The sequence below is a fragment of the Zingiber officinale genome, chromosome 1B (genome assembly GCF_018446385.1).
Source record: "Zingiber officinale cultivar Zhangliang chromosome 1B, Zo_v1.1, whole genome shotgun sequence".
Classification (NCBI taxonomy): Eukaryota; Viridiplantae; Streptophyta; class Magnoliopsida; order Zingiberales; family Zingiberaceae; genus Zingiber; species Zingiber officinale.
The window spans coordinates 150518291-150542039 of NC_055986.1; the positions used below are offsets into that span (position 1 = coordinate 150518291).

At 36.2% G+C, this 23749-nt stretch overlaps 1 protein-coding gene across 1 annotated transcript in view; it reads right to left on the bottom strand.

The window, feature by feature from the left end:
• Positions 1-5496: 5496 nt before the first annotated feature.
• LOC121985006 (UNC93-like protein 3) overlaps positions 5497-23749 on the bottom strand; it is a 38660-nt gene continuing 20407 nt past the window's right edge. The window contains exons 6-10 of the mRNA XM_042538239.1: positions 20755-20987; positions 20573-20663; positions 18591-18703; positions 18365-18488; positions 5497-5881 (exon numbers count right to left, since the gene is read on the bottom strand). Coding sequence (XP_042394173.1) covers positions 5714-5881; positions 18365-18488; positions 18591-18703; positions 20573-20663; positions 20755-20987 — 729 coding nt within the window. The 3' untranslated portion in view covers positions 5497-5713. The remainder of the gene's footprint in view (positions 5882-18364; positions 18489-18590; positions 18704-20572; positions 20664-20754; positions 20988-23749) is intronic.

The following is a 23749-nucleotide window of genomic DNA, read 5'->3' on the forward strand; positions in this document are numbered from 1 at the left end:
AAAGGAGATTTTCTAGTGGGTTCCACTCCTTGGATTAGCAACCTCCCCGGTTGTAACCAAGTAAACATCTGGTGCCTCTTCTTTTTCTGTTTTAATTTATTGCTTTTCGATTTTACGCAAGTGTTAGTTTAAGAGTTCGAGAAAGGTTGTGTTTTTTTTTCAAGCTATTCAACCCTCCCTTCTAGCCGGTCGCCAACGGTCCAACAGATACTCCTTGACTTGTTTGGACTTTTCGTACCATGTCAAGCACCCAATCAACCTTCACCTCTTGAGACTTTTACCATTATCAAACATTTAGTCCTCATTAATGTCTTTGGACTTCTCATCTCATGCCTAACATCTGATTCTTCGTGACCTATTAGGACTTCCGTACATATGTCTAACATTTGGTCTTCCATAACCTATTAGGACTTCCCACACTTTCCTAACATCCGATCCTCTATAACATATTAGAGCTTCCACTACATGCTAAGTGTCTGATCCTCCATGATATACTTGGACTTCACTCATCTTGTGTCAAGTGTCTAATCCTCTAAAACCCACTTGGACTTGTCCTTACCAAGTCTGTTTTGGAGATCCAATCACCGAGAGTCCAATCAACCATAATCCACTTGGACTTCTCCACTTTCTAACTTCTTATTGAACTTTTGACTGCCAAGTGTTCAGTTAACCATGATCCACTTGGACTTCTCTCTCAACCATGGAAGTTGATTGCATCAACAATCGCCCTCTCTAACAATCTCCCCTTTCACTTGTCTCGCTCAAAGATCAAACTTGGTCACCCTTGACCAACAATCTCTACCTAGAGAATATCGATGACTTAGTCATCAATTTATATTGCTCAAATATCAAAACTCAACTTAAGTTTGGTCAATTTTGACCAAAGGTTGATTGCACCAATAAAACAAAAATATACACATAAATCTTTGAACTTATATACAATAAACCAAAATATACATGTGTCAATCAATTTGAAGGATAAAATACCAATATTGACTCCCACTAAATGGGTACTTCATTCAAAAGAAGAATCCCATACTATCCACATGCTTATGCCACACTTTTGACTACAAGCTCTTGGTGAGTAGATCTACTATCATGAAATCTGTATTAATATGCTCAATTGATAGTTAATCATTCTGAATTCTTTCTTTCACTACCGAAAGCTTGATGTTGATATATTTAGACTTCGATAAGTTGCGGTTGTTCTTGGAATATAACTCAACAACTTTATTATCATAATTGATTCTCAATTGTCTCTTAATACAATCAACAATCTACAATCCTATAATAAAATTCTAAGTCATATCCCTTGATTGGATGCCCATAGCATGCTATGAATTTTGCTACATGGTGAAAGTAGCTATGAGTAACTCTTTCATACTCTTCCATGATATAGCTCCTTCAAGCATCATAAAGACATAGCTTGAAGTGGAACTGCTGCTCTCCAATCATCCAGCAAAGTTGAAGTCTATATATCCAATCACCCTCAAATGACTAGATCTCTTATAGGTGAACACGAAAGCCTTTGTTCTTTATTAATATCACATGACCCTTTTTACCGCTTTCTCATAATCTAGTCTTGGGTTACTTAAATATTTGTCCAACATTCCTATTATATACTCTATATCCGGATGCATACATTTGAGTATACAGAAGACTCCTTATCGTTGAAGCACAAGGGAATTTCTTCATCTCTTTTATTTCAAGTTCAAATTGTGGACATTACTACCAACTATATTTGTCGCCTTTTGCACCAAGTGTATCACTAAGTGCACAATTTTGTATATCATACCTATTGAACATCTTTTCAATATAGGTCTTTTTTGCTAGTTCAAATATACTACTTGAACAATTATGATAGATCTGTATGCTCAATACAAAAGATGCATCACTAAAATTCTTCATTTCAAAATAACCAAATAAAAATAGCCTGGTTTCATGAAACAAAGCTATTGTTTGCCAATAAAATATCATTCACATATACAATAATTATATGAATTTGCTCCCACTGAACTTGAGATATATACATTGATCAACGATATTCTTCTTGAAACTAAATGAAGTAATCACCTAATCAAATCCCGATATCACCGATATGATTTTTGCTTTAAACCATAAATAGAGTTATTTAATCTACATATTAGGTACTCTTAGTTTTTAGACTCAATGTTCTCCTATTGCATTATGACATTATATATATAGTCTCATCTATTCCTTCATTGAAAATATACTTTGCATCCATTTGGTGAAACTCTAAATCATAATGAGCTACGAGTATCATGGTTACTCTAAAAGTGTCTTTCGTTAAAATAGAAGAGAAAGTCTCCTTGTAGTCAATATCCTCCTTCAGTGAATCCTTTAGCAACAAAATGAATCTCATATTTTTTTTGATATTGCCTTTCAAATCCCTTGAATTGAACTGAGCCGTTAGCTCGCTCTTGATGTCATCTTTCACATATTCGCTTAGGTAGTGATGTGGCGATGGAGGGAAACCTACCTAGCATGAGGTCAACTGCAGGGTGGAGGTTAAAGTTAAGGTGGTCAACGTCCGGGTGTCAAAGGGCCGAACGGAGGATAATTGCAATAGTCGATCGGGAGGTTGGGCCCCGACTAGCACGTGATGGGTTCAAGCCGACCCCCATTCCGGCTCGGGATGATATACAAAACAACTGACGCTCAATACGGAGCAACAGGACGTCAAGGGAGACCATGTAACTGGTCTGAACGAGGGAAGCCGACAAAGCGGAGGAGTCTCGACTGAGCGGCTACCCCGCTCGGCCCAGCAGCGAGACCTGGCCATGGACGGAGCAGAGTCCCGGTCGAGCTGCTACCCCACTCAGCCAAGTAATGAGACCATTATAGTATCTCCCGACATCCTTTTGGGAGATAGTGCTGCTGATACAAGGCATGGTCGACAGACGGATCGTACGGCAGAAGTTTCTATTGTCGCATCATGGATATGCATGCCCTGCTAAGGTATGGTGTCAAAAGTACTTTTCTGACAAGGTCCTTTCATGGGACACATGGGAGAGTGCTCCCATGCCTCGAGAAGTGCACACGCTGCCCATCAGGGCTCTATATAAAGGGGGTCCATCACCGACGGAGGTACGCGTTATTCTTGAGTTCTACTGTTGCTACTGTTGCTCCTCTTTTCTCCACATTCCAGTGACTGAGTTGAGCGTCGGAGGGTCAACGTCGGAGACCCCTTCCCTGATCCGACACTGACGTCGTTTGTTTTACCGAGTAAAGTCCACCTCCAGTTAGTGAAGCCACCACCTCCCAGTTTTCCAACTTCACGTTTTCAGATAGGATTAGATAGTTATACCTCCTTGCCTTGGTTGTACTCCAATGCTCCTCCTATGGTCTCTTGGATGCCTATGTCATCCATCTTCGATTTCTATAAATTTTGAGTCATCAAATCATCAATCACCTTGGACATGTCCATATATATATATATATATATATATATATATATATATATATATATATCTGGACAACTTCACACACATTTCAAATATGTAGGCAAAAATTTCAACAAATGTGATGATACAGCTCATCGCCAAAGGGGTTTGAGTTGAGGCTTCAGAGTTTAAAATTATCAAGACATTCTTCTAAAATATTTGATTGGTTTACTATGACTTAAATTTAGAGATGTCAGCAGATCACAACTACAAACAATGAATCGGCAGTTGAGTTGGAAGATAATTGAATAGGTCTAGTACTAAGTCTAACTGAATCATCTGAGAATTTATCAATTAACCACACCCCACTCCGCCCATCTAAGAAATTGGAACTTCATCTCTATCCTATTCGTTTGGGATTCATTTGAAGCAACCAGATAATCTCTTATTCATCATCCAAGTTAGTATATTTACTAAAATCCAATTATATTGCATATCAACGGACATATATATGCCTATATATATAGCCCTTAGAAATTTTTTATTAGAGGAGAAGACTGGAAATCTTAAGTGCTCTTATCCCTTAATTTATTTATGATTATGCGTATGCATATTTTTTAAAAAAAAATTAGTTAGCACCGTGTATTCAACTTACGCTGATTAATCTGGGATAATCGACCTGACCCACGAAATTTTTTCACCGGCCATTAAGAAAAATTAAAAAAGAGCTCTCAACGAACAACCTATCAACCTAACATTCTTAGGTCAACTGTTCATTAAAAAAAATATTCGTTAATTCATCGAAGAATGTCTCCCGTTGCACCATTATCCTAAGGGGTATTCTGTGTATGTATGTTCTCGTTCTCCTAATAAATTATATTCATCGAATGATTAATGAAATTCTATTCCGGTATGTGTATTACTGTTTTATGATTTCTAGTAAATGATTAGTTATTTTTTTATATTGCATGTCCATTAAGTTTAACGAAGTACTACATGGTTATTAATATCATTAATTGCTAAGCTAAATTGTCACGCCCTTAGTTATCATTATCATAAAAAAAAAACACCCTATTTTTCTAGTAAATGTATATATGTATATGTTTTTAAAAAATAGGGTGTTTTTTTTTATGATAATGATAACTAAGGGCGTGACAATTTAGCTTAGCAATTAATGATTTTTAATAACCATGTAGTACTTTCGAAGGCACTCTACTTTACGTTAAAGTTTACTTTGATCCAAATTGTTTCATTTTAGAATAATTTTGACCAAAATTATTCTTAACTTTAGAGCTACTTTGACCAAAATTATTCCAACCATTAGATCAACAAAGAACAAAAGAGGCCTCCGGGAGTTTCATGTAGCGGTCAAGGACTCCAATAGTTAATCAAACATCTTAGACTTAAATCTTAACTACATAGCATTACAGGACATTTTTCCTCCAATAAAATAACAAACCTAAAGACATCAATCGCTTAGGACGAACAATCACGAACACTTCCCGATTTATTTAGTGGATGAAATATATAATTAGATTGTCTATTCCAGAATTAATTAGGTTGCTCTATATAAATACCTAGTATTTGAAGAAAAAAAACTAAGAACAAAAGAGTATTTTGAAAAAAAAAATATAAATGTAGTATTTTATTATTATTTTTTACGTAGGATACTATTTAATTATAATAATAATTAAGTATTTTTTATTTAATACATTTTATTTTTCCTAAATTTATATAAACTTACATGGTTCGCATGGTTAGAGATATTTCAGTTGGAAGATATATATTTTTAACTTTTAGCATAATTTATTTACAAACATTCACTGTATTTATGCAATTTAAAATGTTCGACTTATTTAAACTTTTATATATTTCGTAAGTTATGAGATCCACTAAAACCTATTTGGCATAAGATTAAGATTCCGATAAGTACTGTATAAATTCCGAAGTCTTCCATCAGCAGGAGTCTCAGAAAATCAAAATGCACCCCAACAATAAATAAACCAATACCAACAGGATCATGGATGATTACGTTCATTTCAAACTTCATTTGTAATCTGCTTTCAGAGAGATATATCATAAGATCAGTTTATAAACAACGTCAAATTAACTAAAGGGTAAAAGAGATAATTTTTCTTAGAACATACACCCGTGAAAAATTGATCCCTTAGTACCAACATGATCATATACAATTACAGGTAGTGTATCTTTTGCAATCAACAATTTATCATGAAAACTACGAGTAGAAACTTGATATGGACGTAGTTTTGAACAAATCCATTGGCCCACATCATGAAACAAGAACGAAGCTAGCTTCCATCTGTACGTAGAGTGGTATAAAAGAATGCAAGCAGCGCTATAGAGAGGGTAACTAGCAACCCTATCAGCATCGCCTCTAACGTCAAGTATGGACTCAAGAAAAAGATGAGAGCAATTGCAGCACTTTGCCACAGCTTCAGTTGTGCAAATGCCGCTTCCTGTCGATAGTTTCCCACAAAGTTTCAGTATGGTAGGCAACAGTAATATTCAAGAATGTTGTATTCAAATCTGGAAGAAAAATAAAATAACCAGAATACCAAACACACAAATTTGGAAGAAAATTAAAATAACAAGATACCCAACACACAATCCATCATGATGTAGTCTGAGACCCACAAGTCGTGGAAAGAAACGTAAATCAACTTATGCTCCATGAACTATGTGCAAGAGATGTTCCCTACAGCATTTCTATCATCAGCAGCACAGATATTGATACAAATATTGGAAGATTTTCATCCATAACCTACTAAACTGCTGCACTCTCACCCATTGTACTAAAAAAAAATGGAACAAAAGCCCTACTGGCAGATTGCGTAACCTGGTCATCATTGTCTATCATCAAAAACCACTTCCACTCGAACTGTTGTGTTCTTGTTGCCTGTATGTAACATTATGCCAATTCCTGACACCGACCATGAGATATCACCCAATGAGATTCACTCGAGCTCTCACAAAACTAAGCTACAAGGAGCACAGTGACTAGTAAATCAAATGTTAGTGGCAAGTTTGATGCATTTTATGGTTTAGGATTTTAAGGGGTTATGTTGTTCCTGTAGGATGGTGGTCCACTTGGCTAGAGGTTAAATAGTGTTTGAACTGCAATTTATGATTTTTACTCTTGTTAATGCTTTAGCAAGGTCAATTAATCATGGCTAGTGTAGAGGAAAGTAAAAAACATGAAAAACACAAATGCCAACATAATAATCGGTTATGTGGTTTGGAATCCCTGATTCCTACCATATATCCTATGACGTTTTGATGAACCACTCCTAAATGCCCACTAGGTTTCTCCTTCTCGGATCCTTCCGGAGATGAACAAAGTTTTACAAGAGACTTCTAATAAAATGAGAATAAATGACAACTTCAAAGACTAAAACTATGAATACAACAAAAGAGTACAAGAGATTAAGAAATAAGCATGAATTTGCCAGCTTTTGCAGACTCTTCTTAGTCCTCCTTTTATAGCCTCCAAGTTGTCTTTAGCTTCACTTTTTTGTTTTGTCACCAAATAGTTGAGTGACTACATTTCTACTTGAGTGTTTTTGTGATTGCTATACACTTCAATCAGCTAACAAATCTCTAAGTAGACTTTGCTTGTCATCAATCGAATGCTCTCCTAGCCAACAACTACTTCAGTCGACGATCTAGCTTTAGTTAATTGAACCATTATAGCTCCTAGGTTGCCTCTGCTTATGTCAGGATACTATTGTTGTTACTGTCGATTGTTACATGATTTTGCTTCTTCAATTATGCTCTTGTCAAGGAATTGCCGCCGTCGAGAAACTCTATAAATCTTATCAATAAATTAGAGAACATATCCAAGGCGCATACACTCACTTTCCTTAAGAAACTATTTGCTCCCACCACGATGATATACTCGGACTAAGCAAATATCCCTCCAGGATACATGGATTTCTTAATAATGTTATTTCCAAAGTGCATGCTTCAAAACAACCCCGAATACCTTGGATTTATTCAAACTCAACGATTGAATGTTTGTATTTTGTTACTGCAATATAACAATATACAAACAACACTTTGAGAAGCAACTTTGAGAGGATAGATTTTTGTTATAAAGATGGAGTGTTTGTGCATAATAGAGTTTTATACTGTTCAAATCATTCTCTATGATAAGACACGTCTTTTGGATCACAACCTTTCGTTCAAACATCAAAAGACACTAATACATGAAGGGACACAATTGAACTGACACAATTGTTCTGGTTCTTTATGCCTTCCATTCTTTTCCATTTTATGGAAATCACCAACAATCTACCACCATTTCCATAAAAATGAATTTTTGAAAACTTTCAATTATCAAGTGACAAGTCCTATGCATAAATAACGGTATCCAATGGATTTAAACCTTTACATAATGAAGACCTCTCAAATGCTAACCAAGGTGACCGGTAGTCTAGTTTTGAACCAACGATCATATTCAATCAACCGGAGCGATCTCACACATTACACATAGACTTTCCTTATCCTTGGTATTCAAATTAGCAACACGTAGATTGGCCTTATGTCTTGCTATCCTGATTTTTCATGAATATTTATGCAGTTAGCCAGAACACACTAGAGACAGCACCATTTCCAATATTCACATAGGTGGATGTTGTAAAGAATACTCACGTAACTAAGTATTCCAAAGGATTGCCCTTTATAACTCCATTCAAAGCTTATAAGTTTTTCCTGACCATTTCATTACGTGAACCAAGCAATTCCCTTGAGACAAATTAAGTGCTTTAACCATCCAAATAGTATACTTTGCTCATTGAACCCAAGATTTGAAAATCATCCAAAGTTGGATCGAGTTTCTACTATTGATAATCAGTAAGTTGCTTTAGTCTTATCTCCTTTGATGTTCTCAAAACTAGATCCCTTGCAAGGCCTTTTGTCAAAGGGTCAGCCAAGTTAAGACTTAACTTCACATAGTTTATAATTATGACATATTCATATATCCATTGTCTAAATAAACTATGTCTCAATTCGATATACCTCGACTTTCCATTGTAAATATTGTTATATGTCTTTGATAGTGTAGCCTCACTGTCACAATGTATAGCAACTAGAGGCATTGGTTTCGGCCAAAAAGGAACTTTCATTAACAGGTTTCTCAACCATTTTGTTTCCTTAGCACACAAAGCAAGAGCTATAAGCGCGAATGTCATTGTGGAATCAATAATACAAGTTTGCTTTTTGAAACCCCAAAATATGGCTCCTCCAATTCTAAATAAACATCCACTTGTAGATGAATGATCTTCTAAATCAGATATCCAACCAACATCTAGATATCCTTCTAAAACTTGAGGATATCCAAGATAACGTATACCATAATCCATAGTGTGTCTTAAGTACCATTCCAATGCAATTGACTAGGATTACGAGTATACCTACTCAATTTTCCAACTGCAAATGCAATATCGCGTCTAGTCGATATCATTGCATACATCAGGGAACCGATAACCCTAGTACATTCAAATTGGTTAACTGCCCTTCCCGTTTTAGGAAATAGTTTAATACTAGAATCAAAAACTATTGTAACTATCTTACAATCAAAATGGCTTTCTCAATACTTATTCAATGTAGTGAGATTGTGAAAGAACAAGTTCCTCAAGATCTTTATGGCCAAGGTCATGTTTGCTTGACCCAAATCTTTCATATTGAGACAGGATGATAATAATGATTTAGTGTCATTTACACTAATCATATCAGTTCTAAAAATCAACATGTCATCCACATGAAGACAAATAATAACACCTTTTTTATTGTTAAACTTACTATACACACATTTCTCACATTCATGGATTTTAAATCCATTAGTAACTATCACTTGATTAAAATTTTCATGTCATTATTTAGGAGCATGTTTAAGTTCATATAATAAGTTAACCAATTTACACACTTCATGCTCTTGTATAGGCGTAATGAACACTTACGGTTGTTCCATATAGATCTCCTATCTAGTTTTCCATTAAGAAAAGTTGTTTTTACATCTATTTGATGTAACTCAAAATGATAAATTGATGCTAATGCAATCAGGGCTCTAATAGTAGCAAACCTAGCAACGGATGCATAAGTATTAAAATAGTCTAGGCCTTCCTTTTGTTTAAAGCTCTTTGCTACTAACCTTGTCTTGAACTTGTCTATAGTTCCATCAATCTTCATCTTCTTTTTAGAGATCCATTTACAACCGATCTGTTTTAAGTCATGTGGAAGATCAACCAATTTCCACGTTTTATTGCTCCTAATAGACTTCATCTCATCATTAATTGCTTCTTTCCAGAATGCAACATCCCTAGACTTCATTGCTTCTTCAGATGTTTTGGGATCAGATTCCATTGAATCATATATGGTTATTTGTTTTACATTTGAATCCCTAGTGCCCTCCTAAAGATGCATAACGAAGTCAGGTCCAAAGGATTTATCCTTTCGAGCTCTTTTACTTTTCCTTAATTCAAGAGGATCAACATCAACATTTGCATGAACAATGGTATCATTATCGACTATTGGTACACTAGTAGTAAAATCATGACGAACTTCATAATCTAAGGCTATAGGTATAGTAGAAAATAAGTTCTCATAAAATATAGCATCACGTGATTCACATTGACATAATAGAATTATTGGATTCAATACCAAAGAACCTATACGTCTTACAATGCTCAGTATAACCCAAAAAGATACACTCAATGTCCTTCTCTCCTCACTTCCTCACTTTTGGTTTAGGAAGTTTGACAATAGATCGACAAACCCAAACTTGTAAGTAAGATAGATTAGGCTTGCGTTTCTTCCATAATTCTTATGGGATAACTTTGTTTCCTTTAGAAGGAACACGATTAGAATGTGACATGCAGTCATTATCGCTTCACCCCACTAATCCTTACTTAGTTGTGAATTACTCAATATGTATTCACCATTTCAATAAGATAGATTTCTGTTATTCCTTTCTACCATTCGATTTTGTTGAAGAGTATAAGTAGAAGATATTTTATGCACAATGCCCATATCTTCACAATATTTAGGAAAGTGATATTCACCTCCTCTATCACTTCTAAGACATTTAATCTTAGAATTACATAGATTTTCTACTTCAGCCTTATAGTTTATCCAATACTTCATCCTTAGTCCTCATTAAATAAACATAACATGTAACAAAATAACATTGTCCTCCCATAATAGGCGTAGTATGTAAATCACATACATTAGTATGTATTAATTCCAATATAAAACTAGTTCTTTTTATACTAGGAAATGGAGTTTTAGTTATTTTATTTTTGCTGCACACTTTGCATTTTTCTAGCATATCATCCTTATATTTTGGTATTAAACCCAGATTACTCATGTCATGTATTTTTCTAGAATTAACATGTCCTAGACTAAAATGCCTCAAATTAAATGAGTCATATATAAGCAGAAACAATAGTTTTATTTATATTCATGTTGAACATTCCATCATACACAAATCTTTTGCCAACAAATATAAGAATAATTACTAAAACATATTCAATGACAATTTTGAAGCCACACTTGCTAAGTATGCTTCCAGAAACAAGGCTCCTCCCAACTTCAAGAACATGATACACATTAGTCAACATAAGTGTCTTCCCTAAAGTGAACTCCAATTTGACAATATGAATTCCTTTAACAGTTGTCTTAGAGTGGTTCCCCATATAAATAATTATCTCTTCTTCTATTGGTGAATAGGTAGAGAATTGATTTCGATTGATACAAATGTGCTTTGTAGCACCGCAAACCACCAATCTTGGGAATCCTCAACCAAACATGCTTCTATGATCATTGTCACATATTCAGGCCTTCCCGCCTGATTTTGTTTCTTCAGGATACAATTGTTGGTGCAGCGGAGCCGGCACGAGGGGGGTGAATTACCTGCACACAGTGTATTCAATAGCGGCGAATAGCGCGCTACATAGCGCGCTATCGCGCGCTACGACCAGCGAACGCTGCAGAGCGTTCGCTGAATCGCGATTGTCCCGAATAGCCCACGCTATTCGGGACAAAAGCGTTGATAGCGCACATAGCGTGCGTGGCTATTCGGGACAAAAGCGTTGATAGCGCACATAGCGTGCGCTATCATGCCCTAGCGCCCCATAGCGGGCGCTAAAATTACAAATTGCTTACCAATAGCTAGGACAAAGGTGAATCGAATCGTGACTGTGGCAGAGGCGAAGGTAGGGCAGACTGCAGAGGCGACAGGCGGCGATCGGCGAACAGCGAGCGGCGAGCGGTGACCTGTGAGTGGTGGCGAGGGACAGCGATTGGAGGTAAGCTTTTCTCCTTCCTTTCGTTTTCTTCGTTTAGGTTTTCCTTCTCGTTTTTTTTCTCGAAGGAGCAAAAACGATTTCGCGATTTCCAGAAGTCGGGCATCTGGATCGATCCAGCGATCGATCCAGGGTCGAACAGAAAGGATCTGGATCGATCCAGCGACCGATCCAGATCCTTTCTGTTCGAACAGAAAGGATCTGGATCGGTCGCTGGATTGATCCAGACCCTGGATCGATCGCTGGATCGCACGAACAGCGATCGGTGGCCAGATCCTTTATGTTATTTTTATTTTACTTATATAAGTATATTTTATTTTTTAAAATTTAAACATTGACGTGCACGAAAAGCTTGCGCTATACGCTACGCTATTTACGCTACGCAATGACAAGACAAAAACGCTATGAACCAACGCTACGCGATTTAAAACACTGCCTGCACAATAAAAGAGTATACCCTTCTCAAGACTTTCAACTCAAAAAATGCAACAGTAATAAAGTAAACTAAAAGAAAAAGACTCGGCAATTTACTTGGTTACAACCAAGAAGGTTGTTAATCCAAGGCAGTAGAAAAAGCTCTGAACGATCTCCTTCTCTGAAGGCGGAGAAGCCTTTTACACACTAGAAGCTCAGAACTATTGCTAGAAATGAATACAGAGTTGAATGCTTGATTGATGTTTCATTCCTAGGTCCAGGGGTCCTTTTATAGCCCCTGGAAAGTCTATCTCGTAGGTCGAAGGCGCCTCCAACTGAGGTCCAAGGCGCCTCAGCTCGGGTGAATGGATAGAACTCTATCCGGTCGACAACGGCCGTTTTGACCAGGGCTGAGGCGCCTCAAACAAGCATGAAGGCGCCTCCAAGGTGGAGGCGAGTTCAAATCCTCTGTCCCCAAATCTCTCTGTCCCCGTGTCCCACATATCGTCCCAGCCCACCGCCGGCAACCTCCGGCCGTCACCCCGATCAACACTATAACCCTTAGGGAAGGTGAACCCAAGGAGGTCGCCATCGGCACGATCGACGTTGGAATCCAGCCGGATCTAAGCAGGGGCTTAGATCGACGGTAGAGGAAAGTTTGCTCAGATTCGGCCTGATTCTGACGCCAATCGTACCGATGGCGACCCCCTTGGGTTCACCTTCCCTAAAGGTTATAGTGTTGATCGGGGCGACAACCGGAAGTCGCTGACGGTGGGCTGGGGCGATGAATGGGACACAGGGACAGGTGATATTGGGGACAGAGGATTTGATTTGGGTGGAGGCGCCTCCAATACTTGATGAAGGCGCCTTAAGCTTTATTTCCAGTTTGCTTTCTCCTTTGTTTTGACTTCTGAAGCTTCACGCGTTTGGGTGATTCCGGCCAACCGAAATAGGGCTCACCCGAACCCAATTTCCGGCCTTCTCCTCGAGCAGTCTTCCGTCCCGGCTTTACATCCCTCGAACGTCCCACACATTCTTCTCGCCCACCAGTGCACTCTTCCGCAGCTCTCTCGTCTTTCGGACGCACCGAGCCCGTCGGCTCCCTTCCCATGCCGTCCTTCTCGCTAGCTGCGTCTTCCGCTCGATTTCCTGCGCTCCTAAGCTCCTGCACACTTAGACACAGGGATCAAAAACAAACAGGACCTAACTTAAACTTGGTTGATCACATCAAAACAACCACGGGATCCAACAACGATATTTTCTTTTGTAGTGCCCTGGTTTACCACAATGATAGCAATTGCCTTTTCTCTTTTGGTTTCTGGAGTTCTGTTTGTTGTCATCAACTTTCCTCTTTTTATTTGTAGAGGAGTTGCCATTATTATTGCTCGGATTTTTTACTTACTCCACCATAAGCACCTTAGAGGACTGTTCCTCCGGATTATTAGCATGAAAATTTTGCTCAATACAAAGATGGCTAACCAATTCTTCTACAGACAAGTCCTCCTTTTATGCTTGAGATTATTTTTATAATCTTTCCATGAATTAGGAAGTTTATCAATCATCGAAGACACGACAATAGATTCATCCACACGCATTCCATGTTGTGCAAATTGATTATAAATGTGTCTGACTTCAAGAAATTGCTCAATAATTTTTCTAGTGTCGACCATGCGATATTGAAAAAATTTGGAAACTAGAAATTTCTTACTTATAGCATCTTCAGATTGATACTTAGCTTCAGCTGAGTCTCATATTTCCTTTGTCGTTTTCTTGTTGTAGTATTAGTCAAACAAAACATCGGTCATTGCATTGCAAATATGCCCCTTGCACACAATCGTCTTGATTCCATTTTTTGCTTAGCCCTTGTTTGTGCCACAGTTTCATTTTCTTTTTCTTTTTCTGCCAGTTTCGGTGTGGTAAGAATATATACCACATTTAGAGAATGAGTAAGATGCAATTTCTTTAGCCAATGCCGAAAGTTCTCCATCGAACCTTTCCAACTTGACAAAATCCACAACAAAGTTACAAAGAATTTTGCTACTGCTGTCGATTGTTGCAGAATTTTGCTTCTTCAATTCTGCTTTTTTTAAGGAACTATTGTCGTCGAGGAACTCCATAAATCCTTAAATAAATTTGAGAACAAATCCAAGGCACATATACTCGCTTTCCTTAATAAACTATTTGCTCTCACTACGGTGATGTACTCGAACTAAGCAAATATTCCTCAAGGATACAATGGGTTCCTTGTTTCCAAAGTGCAAGCTTGAAAACAACCCTAAGTACCTTGGATTTATTCAAATTCGACAATTCAATGTTTGTATATTGTCATTGCAGTATAACAACATACACACAACACTTTGAAAAACAAGTAACAAAAAAAAAAAGACAGCCCGGTGCACGAAGCTCCCGCCATGCGGGATCCCGGGAAAGGATCCATTGTACGCAGTCTTACCCTGCTTTTTGTAAGAGGTTGTTTCCAAGATTCGAACCCGTGATCTTTTGGTCACATGACAACAACTTTACCGTTGCGCCAAGGCTCCCCTTCACTTTGAAAAAACAAGTAACATTGAGAGAAAATGTTTTTGTTATGAAGTTGATGGAGTGCTTGTGCATAATGGAGTTTTATAGTGTTTGAATCATTCTTTATGATAAGACATCTCTTTTGGATCACAACCTTTTGTTTAAACGTCAAAAGACACCAATACAAGAAGGTACACAATTGAACGAACACAAATGTTCTGGTTCCTTATCCCTTCCATTCTTTTCTATTTTATGGAAATCACTAACAATTTAATCGTTGCAACCTATGTGTCAGATCAACGATCCAAGAAACGAGTCGACTGCCAAGTTGATTGAATCCAACCCAATCAATTACCTAGTCAACTCAACCATGAACAAAAATATTTTATTCATTCTAAGTTGATTGCTTAGTTGACTCAACACGCCAATCAACTGAGAACACCTTTTAGATTGTCAACTATGATCATTCTAATGGTAGAGTCTTCGCCTATATCAAGAGCAACCTTAACACAAGTTACAAGTCCCCCAACTTACACAACTTGCTTAACAATTTACCTTTGTAGTCTAACTTTGCCATTGAAGTCATCTCTTGTTAGGACTTAAGTCCCTCAGACGCATTAAATCCTCAGCTCATTCTACGTGTCATCCTTCACTTTTCACCTACATAATTCACCTCATTCCAACTACATCAATGTTGCCATACCGATGCTCCTCAACTAACTTAGTTGCACCAAGTCAAGCTCTGCAAGCTTCGTGTGTACTCTATTAAGTCCCTGCACAACTTCATATACATGTTAGATACACAGGTAAATCTAATTTATATCCTATGCCCAAGACATTAAAGCCAACGGTCGAACATGACCACTTAGGATATGATTGCACTAAAAATTTCCCCGTATTAATGTTTGACAATTCATTTAAGTTAGAAAAATCTACAAATAATATAAAACCTAATCCAGGCTCCTCCTATACCTAAACTTAACACCCCTCTAGAGTTGGGATTTCTCACGAGATGAGGTTTCTAACTTAAGCCTCTTCCCTTTCTCCTCCTTTGATACATATTAAAAAGATGTACAAAATGATAATTCATCATATGAAATTGATAATAGACATGTTTTCTTATCCTTTATATGGATCTAAATGAACAACATAAATTGAAATGATAAAAAATTCTAATAGTCCTATTTTTAAACTTTCTGCTTTTGCTGAACTTCAGTTGACTCCCAGTCAATTGAACAAAGATCTAATTGATTAATAACTACCTCACTTGACTTAGGTCTTAACTACTCAAAAGTATCAAATTTTAAAAATGCACAAAAAATTATATAAATCTCTAAAAATTCTAAAATTTTGAAAAAAAAGTTTCAAGTATGTTTACCATTGAAAAATAGATTTTCATAAAAAAAATATCATTTTATTTTCAAACTTGATACAAAATTGAAAACGGGTTAAAAGTTTCAATAAGTTCAACTTTCAAGTGCACTGAAAACTTAGATTAGAAATCAGCAAGCCTATGCATTCAAATAGAAAATTGTAATTTCAAAACAAATTTTCAATTATGATCTTTGAGCCAAGTATACACTATATACATTCGTGTTCCCTAAAGTATTTAATGCTTACTGTATAGATACTTATGATCCAACATAATGCATTATAACTAACATTGTGAATGAATAGTAGCACTATAACACCTCACTTGATATCTAAGTGTCTCAATACAATTATCAAGTTCAGACATATATTTTATGTGAGATGTAAATAAGTTATTCCTAGTTTTGCTATGTGATCATGCAATTCTAATCAAGCAATAATATAAACTCCTGTTGTACTCCTTTGAGCCTTTGGACACAGTTTAATGCTTTTGTTTTGTAATTTTAAACAATTTAGATTATATAGCAATTTTGTTCAAATCAAACTATACCCTATTCTGCTCTTGAACTCTCTAAGCTCATACAATGTCTTTGTTTTGCAATTTTAATAATTTAGGTACATATAATAATTTTGTTCAAAATTGTTATATTGACCTAACCTGAGTCTCTAATACGAACCCTGTCATGTCCTATGGAGGCTATGAACTCGAACATTGTCTTTATTTTACAATTTTAAATAATTTACATCAATGTAGTAATTTTGTTTAAATAGGCGAAACTAAAATCCTAGAATCGTTCCCCCAAAATCGGATTTCTTCGACTTCTCGTGCATTCTCAACTCGATTTCTTTTACACTCACGTCTTCTAGATCATTAGTTCACATTTCCTTCTCGTGAGTTTCTTTCACATGTATGCTGAAGATGTAGTTCACATCATCGACCATTATCATTTAGATAGGATTGTCTATTGCACACATACCATGAACTTGGACCTCTATGCCAAGTTTTACAACAATCTAAGGTAGACCAGAGATGCCTACATTTATAAAACTCATGTCGGAATTGAATTTACACCTTGGATCCTCAAACAGTTCTTAGGTTGTCTCTCATCCCACACCACTTTTGTGTGTTATTTTAGGGACCCCTTGTCTGAGCTGTACGAGGAGATCACTAATGACACCCTCCACTCTGCATTTTACACGAGTCATCATCCTCCTAGTCTACAAATATTTTCCGCAAATGAATTATCTACTTATGATAATGTCCTCTATAAGGTTTGCACATCAGCATGGCCAGAATTTGTCATTCTACTTCCGTATTGAGACGCTGCAACATCGACACCAACATGACTCCTCTCGGTCCATCTTCCACACAATCTTTCAATCTCCTTGGTGTTGTGTTAACCTTTGAGACCCTACAAAACATGGACAAATATGTAGGCTTCTTTAGAATTGGCGATGCCTACAACCTCCATATAAACTTCTTCATTTGTCTCTTCCTCCTCTGCCGACTCCACCTCCTCCTCTACCATGTACTCTTCCTCCACCTCCTCAAAGCGACCGACAACCAACTGAAGCCTCATCCACCTCTTCCCCTCCACCGCCTTGTCCCTGCACACTTTTTTATTGCTTGTTTTCTGTTCTACTTCCTAGCCTATTATTTTACCCCACAAACATTCCAGCAGCATCAAAATCTTGATATTTTTTGGCCAGATGCATGTGAGTTTATCTGGATTCTTTGGTCAATTTCATGCAAGTTAGAATAGTTTAGTATATTGAGTGAATATCACAAATCTTTACAGGACGTTAAAGTGATGATTTCGAGAATAGTGCTTGGTCAAGCTTGGGTTGAAATGGTATCATGAATCATAACCATACAACAACATAAAGGTAAGGTATTCCTTTTAAATGAAATTCTGTAAGCTTCACAAAGTGTGATTTTGTTTCTAGTTCTGTTATCTTCTCTCTTGGGCATAGTTTGAGAAACATGAATTATCAAACAACCAAACATGAAGCACAACATTTGAATTAAAAATTTGCATTCCCTTGAATTTTCAGGAAGAGGAAGGTATTCTTTTGTCTATAGCTGACAGATAACTGGTATGTAGAATGAAGATTACTGAGTATTATAAGGAACATCAAAAATACTGATATAATTCAAAATATATCACTCAAACAAGAACATAGCCAAGAGGATATCTAAGTAACCAGTGAGAAAGAAATTTCGACTCAAAAGGATGCTTAGAATAAAATGCTTTCTGGCAGTCGATGTAAAATAATATAGAATAACAAATATATTTTGGCAAGCCAAACATATGCTAAGAGAACATATCATACCTTCTCATGCTTATAGAGTATACCAAGTAAAGCACTTAGCTGTGTGTTAAACACTCCATTTCCAACGCCCCAAAAAATAGACATTAAAAGTGGATATATGTAGCCAACTACTCCACTTGTTAGACTGTTATAAGCAGAAAATTATCAATATTCAGACATACAAAACACAATATCTAGCCACAATTAGATACACAAAAAAATGACCTAATTAGTACAGAAAATAAACCTGTATCCCAAAAGAAGCCACAGGATGACAATGATATGAAGAGAAGCTCCTCCATACACAAGCAAAGTGATAGAATAGAAACCAGATGTAAGTTTTCCAGCGACAAGTGAACACTAAAAAAATCAAAATAAAAAAACTAAGAGAACCATTTGGTTTTATGCAAAATAACAAATGTATTACACATGCATAGTATTTCAAAGTTGTAAAAAAATTTGTTACACTAGACACTTATTTTCTTCACCTAAAAGCTAGTGGTGTAGATCTACAGTAAAGGTTGCACATTGTTTCTTGTAAAAGTTGCACAAGGTTGCTTCTTTACCTGAATATATATTTCTACATCACAAATAAAGAGATCCATTTTCTATAGCCAAAATCTTGAACCAATCAACCAAGTTTAGATAAAATCAATATATTCATAAGATGTTTGTGCAGCGCCTTCATGTGCTATGTAGGCATCATTTACATGGTGTTTGGCCTCCCACAAGGGCATCTTGGTGAGCAAGGAATATCCCATTGGATCTTTGTGCCTATGATGTGGATATTTTTATTATATCTGACAAGCAAAAAACACCCTATAGAAACAGTGGAAGAGGGTACTGAGGAGACTTTCAGGAAACTCAATTTGTATTCCAAAAGTTAATTTATTCATTAACCACATAAAAGAAACTACATCACATGGGATCCTGGGTTCGATTTGGACACACTAGATGGACCATGGGGCTTAATAGTGTTCAGGGGATCAGTGATATAGAATGAGGTGAAAAAAGAGGAGATAGAAAAGGAGATGACAAAATCAGGCAAAAATAGAAAGAGGAGAGAGAGTAGAGGGGATAAGATAGAGTACAAATAAGTATGACAATTTAGCACATAGATGATCGTCATAACACAATGTTAGATGTTTTGTCTAGGCAGTATTCCCAGTTACCCATTAACAAAATGATACATCACTTCTAGGCGAACAACTAATCAGATTGCTAGATTGTAAGGAAATATGTACAAAATTTTATGATAGAAAAGATAAGAATGTTAACATGGATGAGTATAATTATTAGAAAAAAAAAAAGAATTACTGCTATCCATGGTTTATTGTGTAGATCAAGAATTATCGGCAAGGTCAAAACATATTCTCCATAGCAGACTGAAACTGAAACTGTATTGGCAGCATGGTCTTGTAGTGCTACAGGACATGGAGAGGTACCATTGTGTGGTACTGAATAAGTATCATCATGTCTCAATCAGCATAGATGGAACCGAGCAAATCTCAAAGGAGAGCAAAAGAGAAAGTATACGTAATGAAGATCTACAAGCTGATAATACAAAAGTTGAAGGGGAGGACTTGGTGAATCTTTGATTAAAGGGAGGTGGTGGTTCCACTTCTTGCAAGGGGAGGGTGGCAATTACTGCAGTGTTGACAAGCAATGTAGTTTTCCAGAATTGGCCTAAATTCTAGAGAGCTTTGTAGGTAGTGGGATCAATTCTAGAAAAACTACATGGCTTTAGGCCTCAAAGAATTTTTTTTCCCCCCCAAACAAATGATAGTAGTGATCCTAATTAACCGAGAAGATAAGTACACTCTTTCTAAACAATAAATTGAAGCCTTGAGGGTAGGTGGAAAGACAAATTCTAGAGAATTGTGCATCTTATAGGTGAAGGAAGGAATCATCAATAGGTGGCTAGAGAAAGTCATCATGTAGTACTTAGTCCCAACGTCCCAACTATATGGTATCAACTACATTAGTCTTATATCTTTCTTGAGGTCTGTGTCTTTCTGTCTTTCTTGACAGCTGTGCAAGTCTATATCATTAACAATATTTTAGATATTTTAGATCACTTTTAATTAAGTTAACTAGAATTGAATTTCATCTCCCTTCATCCTCACGCATGTAACTTATTGACTAAACTTAATAGAACTATTTGTTAGTTATAATAAATTGATTCCCCATAAATTTAAGAAAATTATGCCTTGAAAACCAAGCACTTACTATGGCATCAGCAGCCCCATAGATAGCCATAGCGCCACCAACACCAGAGATGCCTAATGCTGGCGTCACAACTTTGTTTGTAAATTCAGCCCTGAAAAAAGTATGAATAAGTTCAGTACTAGTAGCTTCGACAATAGATTATAGTGTGTTTGATGATAATAACAGGGAAGTGTACTAATTACCACACAAATGCTTGTTGTAAGCCAGAATAAACAATAAGAGGTATGATCAGAAGCATTTGCTTGTCAAGTAGAGGGGAAATAACATATTTCAAGACAGATCCAAAGGATGAATATGCTGAAGGATTGTCTTTGTCATTTCTTTTCGACAGAAAGCACATAAGTGCAATGCCTAGCACTGTGCAACAAAGGAAGATAGTGAATAACAAGTTTTTGCGACTGAGATTGTCTCCTTCCTGCACCAAAAATAACCAAAAGTGAATATATCCAAAACCAACAACCAATGTCCAATTAAGGAAGAGGTGAAAGTATCAATCGTATAACATTTTCAGATTAATAACTTTTGCCCACAAAAACTACTAAGACTGATAACAAAGTACTTGTAAAACAAAAACAAAAAGCATTTCCAATGAGATACATTCGTTTAAATATCAAATCCATCTAGCGCCAACTTATTCACAAAGTGGATCACCACCATATGAATATAATCCATTATGATTTGTTGATTCATCTGAAATTGCATAAGTTTATCAGCAATATTTTCATAAAATACCAATGATACACCACCTTATATTTTTTTCTTAAGCACTATTTTCTTGGAAGAAAAAAAGAAAAACAGAAGAGAATTTTTGAAAAATAGTTTGATGGTTTACAAGGAGAGAAAATAGATGAAAAAATTTGTTCCAAAAACTGGACAAAAAAAGCAGAGATAAGAAAGGTTGCTTTGCAAGTCTAAATGGGTGTATTAGCACAAGTGGGTGAATTGTGTTGGTTATAGAAATTACAGTCGATGTAAATCATTTTACTAAATACTAGTAACTATAACTAATAATTGATGAGAACATAAATAGCTTAAATTTAGAATCTGAGGTGGAGGAAATCTTAGAAACTAAAGGTTTAATAGAGGTTGTAACTAAGTATATAAAATGTAATTTACATAATAAGAAAGGACCAAAGGACTATTTAATATAAGCATTAAGCAGGAAACTCCAGTAAGAATTTATGATATGTTGATGAAGGTTGAAATGGAGAGAGCCCTTGGAGTCTTATTTAATTGCTGTGTGCCCTTAGACTAAAAAGAAAAATTTTATAAGAATGTGGTAAAATTTGTATATATTAGATAACAAAACGTTTAATGGTTAGGAAGCAACATATAAAATTAAAATAGCAATGATGAGCATAGTAAGAAAGATCTGCAGAGTACCTGAAGGACAATAAAAATACAAATATATACGGACAATTAGATGTATCTGGAATTAATAATAAAATGAGAGAGCATAGGTTGAAATGGTATCAATATATTCAAAGATGGCCAAGGGATTTGATTGTCAGAATAGTTGAATTGATGAGAGTGGAAGGTGTAAAAGTAGTGGAAGAACTTAAAGAATATTAGTGACTAGAATTAAAAAAAAAACTTGTAATCATTACTAGTGTGTCTTGCATAGAGCTCAATAAAGCATTAACATTCATATAATGACACGACTTGATAGATGCTATGGCAAGTGAATCGACAAGCTAATGTAATATGCATGTTCACTTTAACTAGAATGTATACTTGTTTCAGTTATAATATTTGTGAAGTACAATGGAATCTAAAACAACAATATGAAGTTCCAATAATTAAATCAAATGCTTCTATTTGTTGACAAATAAAAATACTTATATATAAGAGTATACATAATGAAACTTTGTTTGTCTTACAATTTAACTAAGATCTAGGGTCAGTTTCCTTCAAAGAATGAAAAAGTTAAAAAATGAGTGAATGCAAATAAAAGAAAGATGATTCTTTTTATTAACCTCCACTCAATTTTCAATTTTTCTATGCCTCCATTTTTCCTTTCTTTGAAGGAAACTGACCCCTAATCAAGGTTTAAAATTACCCGTGCCGAGATTTCGGTCCTAGACCGGCACGATACGATTTCGTTACCATATCGTGCCGTGCCGATATAATTTTGATTTTTTTAAAATATAAAATATATTAATTGAAAAATAAAATATTTAACATAAATATTTTTTAAAAAATAAACAATATAAAAAAATAATCTTTAAAAAGGGGAAAAGATATGAAAATAGATAAATAAATAAATAAATAAATAATTTTATATTAAAATAAATGAAATATAAAATTAATTAGATAATTTTATTAGGGTTTAATAAAGCTTCTTTAGATTAGCTTTATCATAGCTAGAAGTTGATTAAAATAATTAACCTAAGTTTAATTTTAAAAAAATCTGAAATCCGACACTACTTGCGAGCTTGTGCGACTTTGACATTGTCGCGAGGTTGCGCGACCCCTCAGCCATGGCTACGGGGATTGCGTGACTCCTTCGACACGACTGTGGTGGTCGTGTGACCCCTTTACAACGACTGCAGGGTCGCGCGACGCCTCCGCAACTGTAACGGAAGGGTTATGCGACCCCTCAGTTGCTGTTGCGGGGTCGAGCGACCCCTCCGCTAAGGCCACATGGTCGCGCAACACGTCACAGCCGTTGCAGGTCTGGTGCCGAGGTCGTGCAGGTGCCGTTCACCAAGCGGAACAAAATGTTTCACCCATTTTGACCGTCTCAGTACGACACTTTAAACCATGCCCCTAATGCCTAAGCCCTTATGTCTAAGCCATAGTTATAAAAAATGACTTAGATTGGTAGTGAACTAAAGCCTTTGGAAATAGAAATCACAATTTGACTTAAACTCATGGTCGAAATGTATCATTTTGATAAATCACCGAAACTTGATATCACGCAACACCAACGTTCAAAATCTCGAGTCGTGTTGTAGTTTCAGTCTTTGACCATAAAGATATTGTTCCAGCAACGTGCCGACACAATATGATAAAAGGAGTGGACAAGGACCTTGCCCTTTTTCACTAGATGCAAAATCTAGATTGCTTGAATGGTGGTGAATACCATCACAGAGCAAAAGGGATAGAAGCGCCAAAAAAAAATTGTTGTGATATCACAACCAACAATAAAAAAACAATTTATTTTCCCTATTAATT